This window comes from Rhinichthys klamathensis, unplaced genomic scaffold (genome assembly GCF_029890125.1).
Source record: "Rhinichthys klamathensis goyatoka isolate OS25496 unplaced genomic scaffold, OSU_Roscu_1.1 h1tg000291l_1, whole genome shotgun sequence".
Lineage (NCBI taxonomy): Eukaryota > Metazoa > Chordata > Actinopteri > Cypriniformes > Leuciscidae > Rhinichthys > Rhinichthys klamathensis.
The window spans coordinates 926,582-946,015 of NW_026606810.1; the positions used below are offsets into that span (position 1 = coordinate 926,582).

The window sequence follows — 19,434 nt, forward strand, 5'->3', positions numbered from 1 at the left end:
AATTCTCCAGCGGTTGTGATAGATCATATGTGACTGCCAGTCTTCTCTGAGACACAAAGCATGGCTCATGACTCATGCTTACTGGCTTGCATGAGTCACTGTGCTGCTGCTTGTGGTGCCTGCTATGTGGGCGACGCGTGGGGTGTCCAAGAGCCACAGGAGAGATCTGTCGTCATAGTCACCAAATCAGCCTTTGCTCCTCTCCTCTTGCTGAATTGCTGAATGTGTCTTTCTCTGTATTTCTCTGTCATCCCACAGTCATTCACCACCCCATGTTCTCTTCCATCAGGTGACCTTCTCCCAGCTGATGGTATCTTGATCCAGGGTAATGACCTGAAGATTGATGAAAGCTCTCTGACTGGGGAGGCCGATCATGTCCGCAAATCTCTGGAGAAGGACCCCATGCTCCTTTCCGGTGAGATGGAGTTTCCACATCCTCTTTAAAATGTTAGCTTCTGTTGTAGGGTACAAAAGAGACCACAACCTTGGATTAAACGTGGAAATATACAAAGCATTAGGATTTTAGAAAATATCTTTTTTTATTATTAATTGTTTCGTGCTGCTGTCATTAAAGATTGTATAATATTATTATATTAATATTATTAATATTATTATGTAATATTATTAATATTTTTTTCATCCTGTCAGATTGTAATTCTGATAGTGTCATTTTTAAATTGTTAATTTTAGACCCCACATTAACCCTCTGGGGTCTAAGGTGTTTTCGGGGTCCTTGAGATGTTTTGGCATGCTCTGACATTTGTGCTTTTTTCAGTTGCTTATAAACATATTAATGGCACAGGTGAAATTACACTCTATATAGCACACACAGGGCTACCATAATATGTTATCAACATGTATGTACATGTTTGTATTTTTGAGAGAATATTGTTTATGCGTGGTTATTGAAAAAACTAAAAAATAAAGTTTCTAATATAAGGCCACAAATAACATACTAAATATCTGTCCACAAGACTTTTGACTAGTGGATGTTGTCGCCTTGAGTTTTTGCTTCAAATTGATCTGAAAATCATTCTGCCTAATCATTCACATAAAACAATAGATTGTTTTAAATTGTGAAAAACATTTTTTTGTTTGCAAAGGCAATATGCGGATGGGCGGAACGGCCCAACCCCCTCATGAATAATTAGGCAGTTCTCACCTGAGCAGACTGCATACTAATGAGCCTTTCATTCAGGGGTGTCACACAAGAAAGAATGCAAGGACAATATATATATAAATAAATAAATATTTATATACACACACACACACACACACACACACACACATACATATATATATATATATATATATATATATATATATATATATATACAAACAATCAAAATATAAATGAAAGCCAAAAGCACATTTTTAGTCACACCTTTTAGCCATCCACCACGGTAAAAATAAACCAGTCGCATTTCAAAGTCGTACGCGAAATGACCGCCAGGTGGCGCAAAGGGACATTTAGCAAAACGTAAGTGGGGCTAATGTCTATTAACAGTAGCCTAAGGATGAAATACTACAAGTTATGGTAATTTCCAAATAAGCCTACAACAAATTGTTGGTATAATCTATATAAGATATAATCTTTTAAAACTGTAAAAGGCTAAAGTATAGGCCTAAACTCACAGGCTAAAGTCAAGACAAAACGTTTTCTCGCTCATGTGAGAAACAAACGTTTGGGTACTATATATAGGCTATATATTTTTTTTTTTTTTGATTCCAGGCTCTCACGCCACACCCCCGATTTCTCACGCTGAAGTGTCAACCCGGTCGGTCAAATTCCTGAAAGATATAGTTTATCTATAGATCTACCTGTTGAGCCACTCGTGATCGACTAGTTATACCGCAAATTAGTTCAAATATCCCGTAATCTATCTAGAGCGAGCGTGCATGCGAGACAGATATTGTGCTCCAAACCGTGCGCGCGTATGGCAGAGAGGTCTGTTCCCTACAACCTAGAGTTTTTAAAAACATGGTTTTAAGTAAAGTGTGATTTGCCAGGGGGGACAGGGATTTCCTTCTGGTCTAAACATCCCTGCTTCTGCTGAATTATTTTAATCCCCACACCCCTCCCTCCACAGTTAATCAATGCTATAGGCTACTTCACCAATATCAAATATATAAAATAGAGATATGCAACAGGCACGTTTAAACGACAAACAATAAAATCAAAACCAGCGTTTCAGTTGTTCATTAGTTCCAGTGGCCCTAATGCATGCACGGCATTTCAAAATTTCACAAAGCGTGTTGAGATTATTTTGAATGAAATATTGAAGTTTATAATTAAGTGTTTTGGCACACAACGCCGAGTGGCCCTATGCATTTTTCTAAAGTCGGGTTTTATTCTGGCATGGTGAGTTAGTGTTCGACAAACGCGGCGGAGCGTTCATTTAGATTAATTTATTTTTCTCATTATTACAGCTAAAATAACTTAATAGGCGACTCCGTAATTTTTTGGTCATACAGATAAGAGTAGAGTAGCTTACATCGTTCAAAACTGTAAACTTGTATTCATATTAGGCTAACGACAAAAGTTTATCTGTCGTCTCTGTCTCCGGGAACTGCGCGTCAAGAAAAATGAACCGAAAGCCACTTCAGCTCAGTCACTATAAGAAATCGGCTATGTCTAAAGCCTTTAAATGTCTAAATATTTAGGCTAATAAATGTTATCTGATTATGTAGGCTAATCCATATGAAAACGAGAGGTACAGAGGATCTAGGCTACTCAAACATGTAGGCCTAATGTAAGCGCTTCCCAACGAGAAAATGACAAGACAAGGGTGAAAATCTCGCTCTAATTAAATGTAGGCTACATCGCCCTGAATTAAAATGTAAAAACAGATCAAATAATGTATTTGTCGAAATGTTGCGATATTGTTTCATTTAAGTTCATAATTATTATATAAATGTTATTTAATTTAGCAGCATTACCACGAAGCACCGTGTTTCGATGTTTATTTGAATAATACAAAATAAAATAAAAACTTAATTCACAAATTGCATGCCTGGTTGTAAGGATCCAAAGATCCCTGTAGACTTTAATATTGAGTTGAACATTTTGTTCATGACAACAAATTAACAAGCGTTTTTTCAGATTATATTTAGTTTTGCTTGGAAAAAGCTGTCCCAAACCAGTTTTATTTAATCAATTATTGAAATAATGAAATATTTAGTAATAAACTTTTATGACAGAAATATCACTAGGCTACATGTAACTTAAATAATTTAATTCCTTACGTTTTGTCTTGACTTTAGCCTGTGAGTGTTTAGCCTTTTACAGTTTTAAAAGATTATATCTTATATAGATTATACCAACAATTTGTTGTAGGCTTATTTGGAAATTACCATAACTTTATAGGCTACTGTTAATAGACATTAGCCCCACTTACGTTTTGCTAAATGTCCCTTTGGGCCACCTGGCCGTCATTACGCGTACGACTTTGAAATGCGACTGGTTTATTTTTACCGCGGTTGATGGCTAAAAGGTGTGACTAAAAATGTGCTTTTGGCTTTCATTTATATTTTGATTGTTTGTATATATATATATATATGTGTGTGTGTGTGTGTATATAAATATTTATTTATTTATATATATATTGTCCTTGCATTCTTTCTTGTGTGACACCCCTGAATGAAAGGCTCATTAGTATGCAGTCTGCTCAGGTGAGAACTGCCTAATTATTCATGAGGGGGTTGGGCCGTTCCGCCCATCCGCATATTGCCTTTGCAAACAAAAAAATGTTTTTTACAATTTAAAACAATCTATTGTTTTATGTGAATGATTAGGCAGAATGATTTTCAGATCAATTTGAAGCAAAAACTCAAGGCGACAACATCCACTAGTCAAAAGTCTTGTGGACAGATATTTAGTATGTTATTTGTGGCCTTATATTAGAAACTTTATTTTTTAGTTTTTTCAATAACCACGCATAAACAATATTCTCTCAAAAATACAAACATGTACATACATGTTGATAACATATTATGGTAGCCCTGTGTGTGCTATATAGAGTGTAATTTCACCTGTGCCATTAATATGTTTATAAGCAACTGAAAAAAGCACAAATGTCAGAGCATGCCAAAACATCTCAAGGACCCCGAAAACACCTTAGACCCCAGAGGGTTAAAGTTCTCCGTAGCTACGACGGATTTCCGTTAATTGCAGCGAGTCTACAATGGATTTCCGTCAATTGCAGGGTTCCTGCCTGTCCTTATGTTTTAAAGTAACACTATCAGGGCTCCAGACTAACTTTTTTCACCTCCGTCCTGGAACCGTCCTGAAAACCAATTTGAACCGTCCTAAAGTGAATGTCAACCGTCCCAAAATAAAACTGTTGTTTCTGTACTTTGTTATTATGATCTATAGTTATAGTTGTTGGTCGTTTTTTTGTATTCATGCAGAATAAAAATGTTTTTTTTCCTTTTTTTTTACATATAGGCTACGAAAATTAAGAGAAAAATACATACAGCTCAAAACGTTTTTGAGTTGGTTGAGTTGGTTGGATTAAACAATAACACATAAATACTGGTGACTAAATATCTCAAAGTGGTAATGTGTCATAGCTGATCATCTGGAAACGTGTTAATAAGAGAAAGGGCTTTAAAAAGTGTAATATGACTAGGGCTGGGCGATAAAACGATAACGATAATTATCGCGATATAATTTTTCTCGATAAAACGATATCAAGAGGTCGATAAATGTTCGATAATGTGTATCCGCCAAAAGCGGAACGAAACTCATTTGAACCGCGCGCCACACGGACCGTTTATCCGCTCGGCTCAAAGTCCAAACGCAGCGCGAGCTCACTAGAGCAGACGCATTTACTCTGATCGTCTCGCTCACGAGATCCAGTGAGAAGCGCTTAAGTTCAGCGAAGAACACAAATGTCCAGTTTAAATCAGTTTAAAGGCAGATGAAACAGCGCTGATAAACAGGAGAAACACTGCGCAGCGAAACAGTCAGAATCTGAATTGATACCTAATCCATTTAGCCTACCATGGATTTACTGTGAGGTTAGCCTAGTAATATTAACTGCACCATGAACTGTGGGATATACATATTGAATTGTATAATATTATTAATGTAGACAATGTATTAAATGACTAATGGAATATAATTACAGTATGTCATAATGTATTTAACTGTTAGGCTACTGTTTTTCATACAAATACCATAGAAACCATAAAGTTACATTTTGCCATGATAGTGAGGTGCCATAGGCTGTACCTGGCTTTATCTGTGGTTATCGTGGTTATCATGATCTAAATGCATGATACTGGATGACCAATGGTTAATTTTAATAAAACTCAAACAGTCAGAATATTACATTTTACCAAATAAAAATGTGGTCCTTAAATTTGAAAAAAAACAACAACAAACAGATGTTACTGTTTTTGTTAATGAACATAAATTTAACATAGTAGCATTAGCTTGAGTGAGGATGTAGATTTACTGTCAACTCACTGTCAAATATGCATTTCAAGACAAAACATGTAATTTGAATATTGCAGCCTGCACTGCAAACTGTGCTGAAGAAATATTTTCTTTTCAGATATTTATTTTGTTAAGGAAAAATGACAAATGTTTGAATGTTCTACCTCAGATTTTTAAAACCACAACGCTCTGGTTTATACAACTTTCACTTAGGAGCAAAAATCTGCCTTTAAACTTGAAAGAAATAAAGATTTGACATTTATCGTGATAATTATCGATATCGACTGATATAAAAAAAAATATCGTGATACATTTTTTTGCCCATATCGCCCAGCCCTAAATATGACTTCCCTAGAACACAGAATTTGGGGGAAATTCTGTTTTCATCTCAGTCTTTGTACTGAGATCTTCGTGCCGGAGAAAACATCTATTAACCTGTTAATATGAATGATTTTAAAGTTTTAACATGCAATACAGATACAGATTTAACTGCTTAAAATATCTTAAAATTAAATAAAACCACTTTTCCTAAAATAGAACAGTCTTCTTTTCAATTAATGATATATGCATTCTTTATAACTACTTGCATACATAATTCTTTATTCTTTCAAGCAGCAGACAGTTATTTGTATGAACTAATTATATTAAATATAACATTAAAGCTATTAACGAGCATTGAATGCTTTTCTCTTTTTCTTTTGTTGCTTGATCAATATTAAGGACACGGACCGCATTAGGTTTATTACGCACTGTCACTTTAAGACGTCGGATCATGTCTTACATGCGGATACAATTGCACTGATGCACATCCGATTCTCTCACAACTGTTTAAGACATAACCAACATAGTTTACATGAATACTCTCCAAAACGGACATTTAGACATAATGTTGTGTGTATTTGTCCACTCAGACACGAAAGAGAGCTCAATCAGTCCTCGCGCGCTGTATAGGCGTCTATGTGCATAGCTGCACGCTTCGGTCGGGTGTGTGCCCACAGAAAACCGAATAGAGCTATTTTTTGCGTCGTCACTCTTATTCAGATATATATACACTCACCGGCCACTTTATTAGGTACACCTGTCCAACTGCTCGTTAACACTTAATTTCTAAGCAGCCAATCACATGGCGGCAACTTAGTGCATTTAGGCATGTAGACATGGTCAAGACAATCTCCTGCAGTTCAAACCGAGCATCAGTATGGGGAAGAAAGTTGATTTGAGTGACTTTGAACGTGGCATGATTGTTGGTGCCAGAAGGGCTGGTCTGAGTATTTCAGAAACTGCTAATCTACTGGGATTTTCACGCACAACCATCTCTAGGGTTTACAGAGAATGGTCCGAAAAAGAAAAAACATCCAGTGAGCGGCAGTTCTGTGGGCGAAAATGCCTTGTTGATGCCAGAGGTCAGAGGAGAATGGCCAGACTGGTTCGAGCTGATAGAAGGGCAACAGTGACTGAAATAACCACTCGTTACAACCGAGGTATGCAGCAAAGCATTTGTGAAGCCACAACACGCACAACCTTGAGGCGGATGGGCTACAACAGCAGAAGACCCCACCGGGTACCACTCATCTCCACTACAAATAGGAAAAAGAGGCTACAATTTGCAAGAGCTCACCAAAATTGAACAGTTGAAGACTGGAAAAATGTTGCCTGGTCTGATGAGTCTCGATTTCTGTTGAGACATTCAGATGTTAGAGTCAGAATTTGGCGTAAACAGAATGAGAACATGGAACCATCATGCCTTGTTACCACTGTGCAGGCTGGTGGTGGTGGTGTAATGGTGTGGGGGATGTTTTCCTGGCACACTTTAGGCCCCTTAGTGCCAATTGGGCATCGTTTAAATGCCACGGCCTACCTGAGCATTGTTTCTGACCATGTCCATCCCTTTATGGCCACCATGTACCCATCCTCTGATGGCTACTTCCACCATGTCACAAAGCTCTAATCATTTCAAATTGGTTTCTTGAACATGACAATGAGTTCACTGTACTAAAATGGCCTCCACAGTCACCAGATCTCAACCCAATAGAGCATCTTTGGGATGTGGTGGAACGGGAGATTCGCATCATGGATGTGCAGCCGACAAATCTGCGGCAACTGTGTGATGCCATCATGTCAATATGGACCAAACTCCCTGAGGAATGCTTCCAGCACCTTGTTGAATCTATGCCACGAAGAATTGAGGCAGTTCTGAAGGCAAAAGGGGGTCCAACCCGTTACTAGCATGGGGTACCTAATAAAGTGGCCGGTGAGTGTATATCTCTGCTCTACTCATTCTCCCAGACGTTTACATATTTTAACGTTTTATGAAACATGCAGCGCATGTCAACCCGTGTCCCGCTGGGTAGATCAGCACGTTACCGTACAAATGTGCGCATCTACACGCAGGACATCAGTTATGACTGGATCGCTTCCCAAATCGTCACTATCTAACATTTTTGTCTAGTTTTTATTCGTTGAATATCTGTTGTTTAACCAGCGCAACATATTTACGATGTCATTAAGCCATTTGATAGATGTACCGCGGAACAAGTCTCTGGGTGAGTAGCCGGTGATAGTAACGTTAGGCTATAGGCCTATAGCATGAGAAGACGCGCTCCGTTGTAGTCAGCACTTGGTCGGTTAATTTTGACATTTTCTAAGTAAGTTAGCCCATAGCCTAGAAATAAATGAACACACATACAAAAATATCTTTCGTCCTGTAGGTGTCCTGGAGAATATTTATGTTCGTCCTAAACACGTTTTGTATCGTCCCCAGGACGATAGGACGCCGTTAGTCTCGAGCCCTGAACACTATGCAGTTTTTCAACCTTCATAATATATTTCCAAGACCCTTGTGATGGTACATCGACTTACAATAGACCTTGCGAGTGTGCCTCACGAAAGCTAGTCCATTTATAATACTATATGTAACATTTATAATTAAGGGTGCTCCGATTGATCGGTCGCCGATCATAATCGGCCGATAATGGGCTCCATGCACGGCGGTATTTCCGGTGAAGGTCAAGGATGCTCGATAACTTCCGCCGATCATAGAGTCCAATGCAATACCGAGAATTTATATTGAATTGTATACTCCATGGTTATACTAAAGAAGCGTTAGTCACAAAAACTGACAAAACAGACACACCTCGTTGTGTTTATGCTTCTTTTTAAAATTATATTAAATTAACATAACTATATATAAAATTACATCTAAACGTATGAAAGTTTCGTTTCAAAGACGGGAGGACAGTAAATTTTGAAGACTCTGCCATAATCCCGTTTTCCTCGGTTTTCCTCCGCTTTAATCTCCCCAACCGGAAACTGACGAGCATCCTTGCGTCAAATGCGGAACTTATGCGTGCATATAGCCTATTGCTTTGGGATGTGTGATCGGCGGTCTCTATAAAGGCCAATCCAGAAAAGCCGATCAGATGACGCAAAACTCGCGAGACAATTTTTTTACGCACTGGTAAAAATAGCTTCACCGGTCTGGCAATTCTACAACAGGGCTCTCAAGTGTCAAGCATTGTGTAGCTCGACGAACAACACCAGAGGAAACGCGCTTGATTCATGCCGGTTCCACAGTGAGAGTTTTGGCCGCTGCGGCATATTAAATATATTACAAATAGTTTTTCAGCGTGAGAAATACAATGTGTGGCGGGAGAGCGTGACAAAAGACCGAAATGAGTGACTGTCACGCTCTCCCGCCACACATTGTATTTCTCACGCTGAAAAACTATTTGTAATATATTTAATATGCCGCAGCGGCCAAAACTCTCACTGTGGAACCGGCATGAATCAAGCGCGTTTCCTCTGGTGTTGTTCGTCGAGCTACACAATAGCCAATCAGAAAATAGCACTATTGTATCTGGGTAAGATTTAACGCAACAACCAATGAGAAAAATGTATCCAACCCTCGTGCGTCCGTCAAATCACTCGTACATATTTTCTCTCATCAAAACTGAATATGTTCATCAGCGGTTACAGTTATATCAAGCAAGGATACGTTTGTGTTTTATTTTGTGATTACACCGGAATGAATAAGAGTCCGCAACGGCGATAGATTGAAGCGCGCGTCCGAGTGAAGACTGCGCTAGACACAGAGCACTGTATCCATGCAACTGATCGCCGCGGCAACGAGCGCGCAGCTTGAGTTCAAAAACACATTTTAGCTCTAGATTTCTTATTTAATAGCGAACTAAATGAATGATCTGCTAGTTAACTGAAGATGTTTTATTTATTTATATTAGGTACATGGTGGGACAGACTTCACTAGATCTAAAAAAATCAATCTAACCATAGATATGACCAGTAGTGGTGGCTTTCTTAATCTGTTTAAAATAATTTTGCAAGGGTTCTTCACACACACACACACACACACACACACACACACACACACACACACACACACACACACACACACACACACACACACACACACACACACACACACACACACAGCTTTGTTTTTGTGATATATGAGGACATTCCATAGGCGTAATGACTTTTATACTGGACAAACTGTATATTCTATCCCCCTACACTGCCCCTATCCCTAAACCTACCCATCACAGGAGACATGCTGCATTTTTACATAAAAAAAAAAACATTGTTTTTTATGTTTTTTAAGCTATTTGAAAAATGAGGACACATGCAATGTCCTCATATATCACGTGTAAGTTGTAATACCAGTGTAATATGCATGTCATTATACACATTTGTGTCCTCATATATCACAAAAACAAAAGCACACACACACACACACACACACACACACACACACACACACACACACACACACACACACACAAAAGGTTTCTCTACCTCTCTCTTCCTCTCTAAATGCCCACAAAATCTGACGAAGCGTCCCAATAAAAAGCAAAGTTATAGATACAGATATGGAAGTTATTTTTTATTTATTTATTTTTGTTGTTGTTGTTGTTGTTGTTGCTGTGCACTTTACTACCTGTGGTCCTTTAAGTGTATTAGAAAAACTGATGGCTGACTGACTCTAAACTAAAAACAGCAACAAAAAAAGGCTATAGTCAAAATAATGTTTAAAGTAGTCTAAAGCTAAATTTAAAGACTCAGATGTTCTGTCTTTTATTCATTTTATTTTATATTCTACAGGAAAGTTGTATGTCAAGCCCTAAGCTGCTCCCAATAACCAAGCTGCTATGTTAATACATGTTACTTGCAAATAAATACACAGGTGTCAATTCATTATGCATTGTCTTCTCTTAAATGTAATACTTGATGTACATTGTTGTTAAATATAGTTTAATAAGTAATGCTACATGATAAAAAGAAGTCTTCAAATAGACCCTGTAATCGCTGATCGGTATCGGTATCGGGTGATACAGCTTCCAGTAATCAGCGATCAGTGATCGGCCCCAAAAATCCTGATCGGAGCACCCCTATTTATAATACTATATGTAACGGGTTGGAAAGTAATCTACACGTTTAATAAATATAATTACACAAAAATTAGATAAGAGAGTTGTCTGTTTCTATTCGTTTTGAATGGTTTTGTTTAAAAGTAGATTTTTCAAGCTTTATATATATATATATATATATATCATGCCTGTGAAGTAGCCTATACGCTGAGTTTCGGTTCATTTATGAGACGCGCTCCAGTTCACGTGTAATCCAATATCGCGCCGGCGCCTCCATGTCCTGATTATATTGTCTGCTATATTTGCTTCTCATTTATTAAATCTAGGCAATTGGTTAATGAAACACTGATTAAAATTAAGATAACGAAATTCACTTTAAAGAAAGGCTTTATACAAAACAAAACTTAACCCTCTGGGGACCAGAGTGTTTTTGGGGCCCTTGGGATGTTTTGACATGCACTGACATTTGTGCTTTTTTCAGTTATTTATAAACATGTTAATGGCAAAGGTGTAAATTCACTCTATATAGCACAAACTTGGCTACCATGAGATCTGAGCAACATGTATGTACATGTTTGTATTTTTAATAGAATAATGTTTATGCGTGGTTATTGAAAAAAATAAAAATGAAAGTTGCTGAAATAAGACCACAAAACACATATTGATTATTTCTTCACAAGACTTTTGAAAATTGTATCACATAGCCTAGAATATTTGCTCCAAAACTATGTGAGAATCATCCTGACTACTCATTCAGATAAGTCAATAAAGTCTTTTACATTTTTAATGACGTGTTTTGTTTGAGAAAGCTTTATGCAGGAGGCGTGATCTCTCATTAATATGTGTGGCATTCCACACCTGAGAAAGACAAAGACCCCCCCCATAATGGCCCTATTAGGTGCTATCAGGCCATATCATTACAGGAGCCTTGCACAAAGAATGAGGAGATTTAAAAAAGAATGGCTTTTAGATTGTTTGGATTTATATAAGGAAAATACAGGGTGCATACGTCTGGACACTTCTATCACACACCCTTCACCATATAGACATGGTTTTATTTCAGTTCAAAGTTAGAGTTGGAAACATCTTGAAAAGAAAATTGTCTTTCTCCATAAATGTCTTAGTTTGATCATACATATTTCAAAGTTGAGGATTCATTATTTTGATATAGCTTGAACAAACACTATAACATCTTAGTTGATTAGTTTATTGACAAAACATACTATATATTTAACATATGAGCAGAAACTCCTAAAAAAAGCTTATTTGATGTCTATTTTAGAGTAAAAACTTTATCCAAAACGAGTCAACGAAATGTTGTCTGTTATTTAGTCTGTAACAGTGCGTATCTGTGCGTTCATTCATTCATTCATTCACACACACACACACACAAACATGATTCACATTTAACAGTATGCTATTTTTCCGTTTACAGACACTAAGTTATTCTATATCGCGATTAGAACGAAGCACTTTCAAAAAACACTTACTTCTCAGCTGAATCTGTTCATCCTCGAAGTGAAAATAAACCCAGTGGTAAATGTCCCAGGATTGTTCCTCATATAGCCGCGCAAGACGACAGTAGATTAATCTGACTAAAAATAATGTGTGTTTTCAGAGTTTATGGGCGTTAACGCGTCTCAATGTGTTGCTTCACATATTTGCGTTTGAATAGCGCGTGCTCTCCGTGGGCGTGTCACATTACCAGAGATAATCAGCTGAGAGAACGATAATGAGACGGGCTGACACGTCTCTCTTTTTATATAGATGACATAAACGGAGAATAATAATTTTAGTTTTGAATCGGATCATTTAAAAGTACAAACTCAAATGATTTAAAAGATATATTGCTTATGGCTGGGTGAATAGTATTAGCTGAGTTGTGTTGAAGATTAGAGACGTGCTCCAGAAAAAAAGTTCACGGTGACCGAGAGGCAGAACGCACACCCTGTTTATTTTCTTTATTTTACAAAAGCACAATATTTTATTTCGATTGTATGTGGGCACATAAAAAAGTAGACATTTAACAGATTATTTTCTCATATTTCTTAACTATATGAACAGAAATGATGGTAGTACTTTAAGTCTATTTTTCTGCTATGTGAAAAAAAACGAGCAAAACGTGCCGGCGCGTTTCTGGTCCCCAGAGGGTTAATGAAGTGGTCAGAATCATGTCTGACCCACTCCATAGGCCTATGTCTCCCGATATATTGGGCATCTAATGATCCTATCTTACTCATGCCCACGAACCCCCATAGCAGGATCACTATAGCAAGGACCTCTGTATTTATAAAATCCTGCATATGGCCCTGCTCATGCTGTTCACTTTTCATATAATCAACATAAACATTATATTATCACAAAAATAACATTATTTATAATCGCTAGGTTAAAAACAGATATTATATTATGTATAGTTTGTGATTTTAGCTCACTTTTCGGCAAAAGCTCTGTTGGCTTTTATTATTTGAGAAATAAAAACTTGTGTTAAAGTTATGCAAATGGTTAATTATTTGTATGACTACATCACAAGAGTCAAGTCTTGTAAAAGCATTAGATTGAAAACATTGAAATTTCATAAAGTGTGTAAATAATAGAAACGCAGTTCAAAATGGCCTTTCTTTAAATGCAAATGTTCTTTGAGTATTTCATTTGTGAAGGTAAAGCATGTACTCACTATACTCCTAATTACAAGAAGAAAAAAATGCTCTTAAACTGTGTGTGTGACCAGGGTGTGTCTGGCTGTGGAATGGGGTTTGGGCGAGGAAAAATTTTCAGTCAAAATTTTTTTTTTTGCTTTAACCCCTGCAGTCTGCTTATGAAGTTGACACATCGACCTTCAGATAATACTGTTTTCTGGTGCAAGCCTTTACTCTATTTTAAGTGAGAATACAATCTGAATTAAACTCAGTCGTTTATGAGCACTATTCATTTATAGCACACCTTTAAGCTAAGCTTTTAAAAAGTCATGGTGTACACTACAGTCTCTGCCGGGCTCACAGTGTCTTGGACAACAATATTTTAATGAAAAAATAATAATAAAACTGTCCGGCCAAATAAGATTTTGGTATGGAGATAAAGGTTAGGTTAGATAAAGGTTATCATGATCAACTGTAGGATAGGATCAACACTACAGCACACCATGAGTGTATATTAGCACCGTTTGTTTGCTTTTGGAATCTAAAGGAGCGTTTGGACCTGGATGTAACTGGGTGGAAATAGCTCATGTCTTTCAAACCAAGTTACCTACCTTGAGCTTTAGCCACTAGGCTATACCATGCTACTGTCAATATATATACACTCCTGAACGAAATCTTAAGACCGGGGGAAACATTACCAGTATTTGCATTTCACGCTGGTGGATCGTTAACGGGTTGTAAGTACTGCTTCAAAATGCCAAAAGAAGAAACAGGAGCAAGAGACAAAAAATAGAGAGAAGGCAATTTATTGAAAACTGTATTTAATCTCAAACAGGCTGTTCATCAGCTGATCAAAAGTTTAAGACCATAGCCCAAAAAAAAACCTACACCAGAACTAAAAGTGTCAAAAAAAGGCTTCAGTAGTGAGTAGCCCCACCATTCTTGGTGATCACTCAAACACTCGTTTCAGCATGCTTGATGGGACTGTTTCCAGGAGGTTGGTGGGAACGTTGCTCCATGTGGTGAAGATGGCTTCACGAAGGGCATCCACGGTCTGGAACTGTCGTCCGTTTTTGTAAACTTCCCTTGCCATCCATCCCAAAAGGTTCTCAATGGGATTTAGATCAGGGGAACACGCAGGATGGTCCAAAAGAGCGACGTTATTCTCCTGGAAGAAGTCCTTCGTCAGGCAGGCGTTGTGAACTGCAGTGTTGTCCTGTTGAAAGACCCAGTCATTACTGCACAGATGAGGGCCCTCAGTCAAGAGGGATGCCCACTGCAACATGTCCAGAGCCAGCCGCCTTTTGACGCCCCTGCAAAACCTGAAGCTCCATTTTCCCATTGAAGGATAAAGCACCCCAGATCATGATGGAGCCTCCTCCACTGTGCCGTGTAGAAAACATCTACGGTGGGATCGTAACGTTGCCAGTAACGTTGGAAGCCATCAGGACTGTCCAGGTTAAATTTTTTTCTCATCAGAAAATAAAACTTTCTTCCACCTTTCAATGTCCCATGTTTGGTGCTCCCTTGCAAATTCCATATGGGCAAGTTTGTGGCGTGTGAGGAGATGTGAAGACATTTTTTGTTCTTTAAACCCTTTTCTCACAGATGACGTCTTATGGTTATTGGGCTGCAGCATCAGTAAGGGCGTTAATTTGGGTTGAGGATCGACCTGTGTCTTCACGGACAACCGTGAACAAGGCTCAGTGCAGATGACATTTTTTGGGGTCTAGCACTTGACTTCTTTGTCCCATAACTCTCAGGATCTTTTAAGAAATGTAAAATGACTGTCTTACTGCGTCCAACCTCGGCAGCGATGGCGCATTGCAAAAGGCCTTGCTTGTGCAGGTCAACAATCCTGCCATGTTCAAAGAGAAATAGCCTTTTTACGTTTGCCATCAGGAGATCATGACAGTGTGACTGCCTGAAGGACAATGACATGAAAGCCATATTTTTGTGCAGATTTGACCTTTTTAAGGCTATGGTCTTAAACTTTTGATCAGCTGATGAACAGCCTGTTTTGGTTTAAATGCAGTTTTCAATAAATTGCCTACTCTATATTTTTGTGTCTCTTTCTCCTGTTTCTTCTTTTGGCATTTTGAAGCAGTGCTTACAACAAAGCAGTACAAAAGTTAATAATCCACCAGCGCGAAATGCGAATACTGGTAATGTGTCCCCCGGTCTTAAGATTTTGTCCAGGAGTGTATATATATATATTTATATATATATATATAATATATATTTTTTTATTAACCTCTTAATCTGCAAAGATCATTGACGGCCCCAGAATATTGTTGTTCAACATTAACTGTACGCTATTAACATTACACTCTTCTTTGATCCTGACAAACTTTGTATCATTAGAAAGATTTAAGACTCCAGCTGTTGACCACTTTGTTTATGATAAAACCTGGTTAAAGTGACAATACTACTTAATTTATTTTAGGATTTAGATTGCATACCGCCTTAATGTTAATCTAATACTAGTTTAATGGCTTAGTTTAATTAGCTTTATTATTGACTAGTTCGAGAAAAAAAAAACATTTAATTGAGAAATACTCGAAGGTTGTTAATTGAAATTCTTACTTTATTAATAAATAGGATATTTAGTTAATGTTTGTTAAAATGTAGGCTAACTTTAAATAAAGGAAAGGACTGTTGACTGGTATCGACTGATGTCGTGACAACCTTTCCTTCTGATTTCGTTCAGGAACTCATGTGATGGAGGGATCTGGCCGAATGGTGGTCACTGCTGTGGGCCTGAATTCTCAAACTGGAATCATTTTCACCCTCTTGGGCAGTGAGGATGAGGAGAAGAAGGTGAAGAAAGGTGAGAATCTAACATACTTTCAGGCTCATTTGGATAATTCCCCTCTCTCTTTGAGTAAACCAGTCTACCTCTCTAGTTGGGAGGTTACCTACAATCAGCCTGCCAGAGGTAAGAACCATTTACATGATTTGCTGAATTGTCTCCCTCCCCCAAAAATGCCTGCTGGTCTGAAACCCTCTGCCATGGGCAAAATTCAACATTTATTTGGGGAATAATCACAGTATGTCGATGGAGATGTACGATATCCCTTGAGTTAATTTCCATTTTACAAACTATTTTTAAAGTTATTTAAAAAAAATTCTCCCCCTGTTAGCTCAAGCTAAATTTGAGATAGTTATTTCTAATTGGGTAAATGTATATACAAAAAAATTCACACATAACACGAGGGATGGGCTCTAAAATGTTAATGATAATTATCGTGATATAATATTCCTTGATAAACCGACAACAAGAGTTCGATAAATGTTTGATATAATGTTTATGTGCCACAAGTGCAACGAAACGGCACTAATTTGAACCACGGCACGCAGACCATTTATCCGCTCAGATCAAAGTTCAAACTGCAGCGCAGCGCTGGCACGCTTACTAAAGCGGATGCGTTTACTAGCCGATCGGCCTACACAGCGCTGTGAGAACTAAACCCTTGGATTCAGCAAAGAACACAAACGTCTTGGTGATTTAAACTAGTTTAAAGCTAGATGAAACTGCGTTGACAAACAGGAGAAACACTGTACGCAACGATACCGTCAGAAGACTTTTCAATCTACAAATCTCCATAATTTACCATGGAGTTACTGTAGTAGTAACACTAACTGCACCATGGTATTGTGGCAGAAATGTGGGGCTATTAGTTTAGAATTGTATTAATGTAGACATAAATGTATTAAAGGAGTAATGGAATATAAATACAGCATTTTTTGTGATTTAAGCTAGTCTATAGCATTTGTGCATGTGTACTATTTAGTATAAATGCACAAATGCTATAGGCTAGCTTAATCACACAATTTTTTTTTTTTTATTCACAGTTAACAGCCTTTTAGCTAACTTTCCCTTAGATGCAAACATTTGCCTTTAAACTTAAAGGAAATAAAGATTTGACATTTATCACGATAATTATCAATATTGACTGATATGAAAAATTTAATTGTGGTAATTTTTTTGGGGGCCATATCGCCCAGCCCTACATAAACTTGTATACTGTATATGAGATGATCATGATAATTGAATGGTCAAATAAACTCATTCTTGTCATGTTATTTTAGCCTCCAATTTAGCATGCAGTATGTCCCTTCTGCATGCACTGACTCTCCTGGTCCTCCAGGGTATGTCAAAACCTGACAACACCTGCTGTCAGCTCTCAGTCTCTCACATGTTCCTGATAGTTGGGTCGCCACTTAATTCAACAGTCAGACTGGTCTAAATAGTTTACTCTTTCATTGCCTCATAAGTTAAAAGAGCACTTAATACTAAGACTTAATATTTAAATTCCTGTATTTTTGTTATAATGACAGTTATATACAGTCAGATTTCTGCAGTAATTTTCCCTTTTCCCTCAGGGTCCAAGAACATCTTTGTCGAATGTGTTTGCCAATAAAAATTGAGAGAACTGCTTTTTGGTTTCAGCCAAAGCCTGTTGGCATTGCCATAGTTTGTGAAGCAAGCGAACAAAACTAGGAAATTTATAAAACCCCTAATCGTAATGAGGTTATGTCAGTTGTGTGCCACAGTCAAAAACAATGACCGAGCCGTCAGTGTACCCTGCATAAAGACCCTCCAGTCCTTGTCTTTTTCTATAGATGAAACATCAAATCCCACATATACTCATGTAATGTAGTGTTACTTATCTAGTTTTTTTATTCTTTTTGTTGTTGTGTTTCTTTCTTTTCTTTTTCTGTCTTTAGTTAATTTACTTTGAGCCATGTTATATCAGCCCTCCGCCCTCTCTCTCTCGTTTTAAACAGGTAAAAAACAAGGACCCCCTGAAAATCGCAACAAAGGTAACCTTACCCACTCCCTATCCCTTCTCCCCAACCCCCCCCCCCCCCCCCCCATTCAGCAGCAAGTCTCGGAGTCTCGTGTCAGTCCCACTCACTCACTTGCTCACTTTCTCTCTCTGTCTTTCACGCTGTTGCTTACCCCTTCCTGCTGAGCCCGGGGGAGCTTCTCGCCTCGCTTTGCTGTTAAAGGGTGCAACTCTCACCTGCTGGAAACGGCACTAAGCAGCCAGAAGACTTTACAAGTTCATTGTTTGTCAGTCGATTTAAATCACGGTTATCGATAGATTGCAATTGCTAATGTCATTTATACTCTAAATGAGCTTACTTGATTTTCCACCATCACTCTTCGTTACTGCGCGAACTTCAGGCGTGTGCATGTGATTGTAACGTGCGTGAGGGGTGGTGTGTGCTCGATCTGTGATTGACAGTCAGATCTCACACCCCATGCGCTGATTGGACCCGATGAACCGGGAGCTGTGGATTTTTGCAAAACAAATAACACGCTCCAGGTGGAGTTAGAAGCTCGGGTTTTTTTCTAAAACCACTTTATTTATGTTGTTCTGTCAGATTATAGTGTCGATTTCACTGAATATGATCAAAAAAATGTTGCCGCCGGCAGCTTTAATATTGTTTTATAGTAGTTTAAAATAGTTATTTTAATTTGTAATAATATTTCACAATATTACTGTTTTTACTGTATTTTTGTGCATAAGAGACTAATAGTGTAGTTCCTTTTTTTAAGGCAAGCAAACTAATTATTTATAAAAGTTTTGCATGATGTGTAGAGGTCGACCGATAGTAATAACTAGTTTGGCCCACCCTGGCCGATGACCGATTAAACGGTTAGTTTTTAAAATGGATACTGAATGAAAAAAAAAAACAGTGCTGAACTTTGTTATAAAAATTGGAAAAACTGTACTTAACCATGAAAATAAACTGTACTTTTTTAATATAAAAAATTAATTTATTAATTATATAGGGGTGTAACGAAACATCGTTATATCACAATATAAAAATGCAACAATATAAAAATTCACAATATAAAAATGCATTGTTGATGTAAACTAAATGATTCTCGATATAGAGTTCATGAACTTCCAAACACAAATGACGATATTTTTGATGAAACTTGAGAGAGATT

The 19,434-nt window shown here is 37.7% G+C and overlaps 1 protein-coding gene across 6 annotated transcripts in view; it reads left to right on the forward strand.

Annotated features, from left to right (window-relative positions):
- Positions 1–19,434, forward strand: part of atp2b4 (ATPase plasma membrane Ca2+ transporting 4) — a 281,849-nt gene that overhangs the window by 200,519 nt on the left and 61,896 nt on the right. For 4 of the 6 annotated variants that reach the window (XM_056269832.1, XM_056269827.1, XM_056269828.1 and 1 more), the window contains exons 5-7: positions 290–415; positions 16,177–16,296; positions 18,258–18,293. In XM_056269832.1, the coding sequence (XP_056125807.1) occupies positions 290–415; positions 16,177–16,296; positions 18,258–18,293 (282 nt within the window). The remainder of the gene's footprint in view (positions 1–289; positions 416–16,176; positions 16,297–18,257; positions 18,294–19,434) is intronic. The other 2 variants (XM_056269830.1, XM_056269831.1) reach the window with 1 other exon arrangement.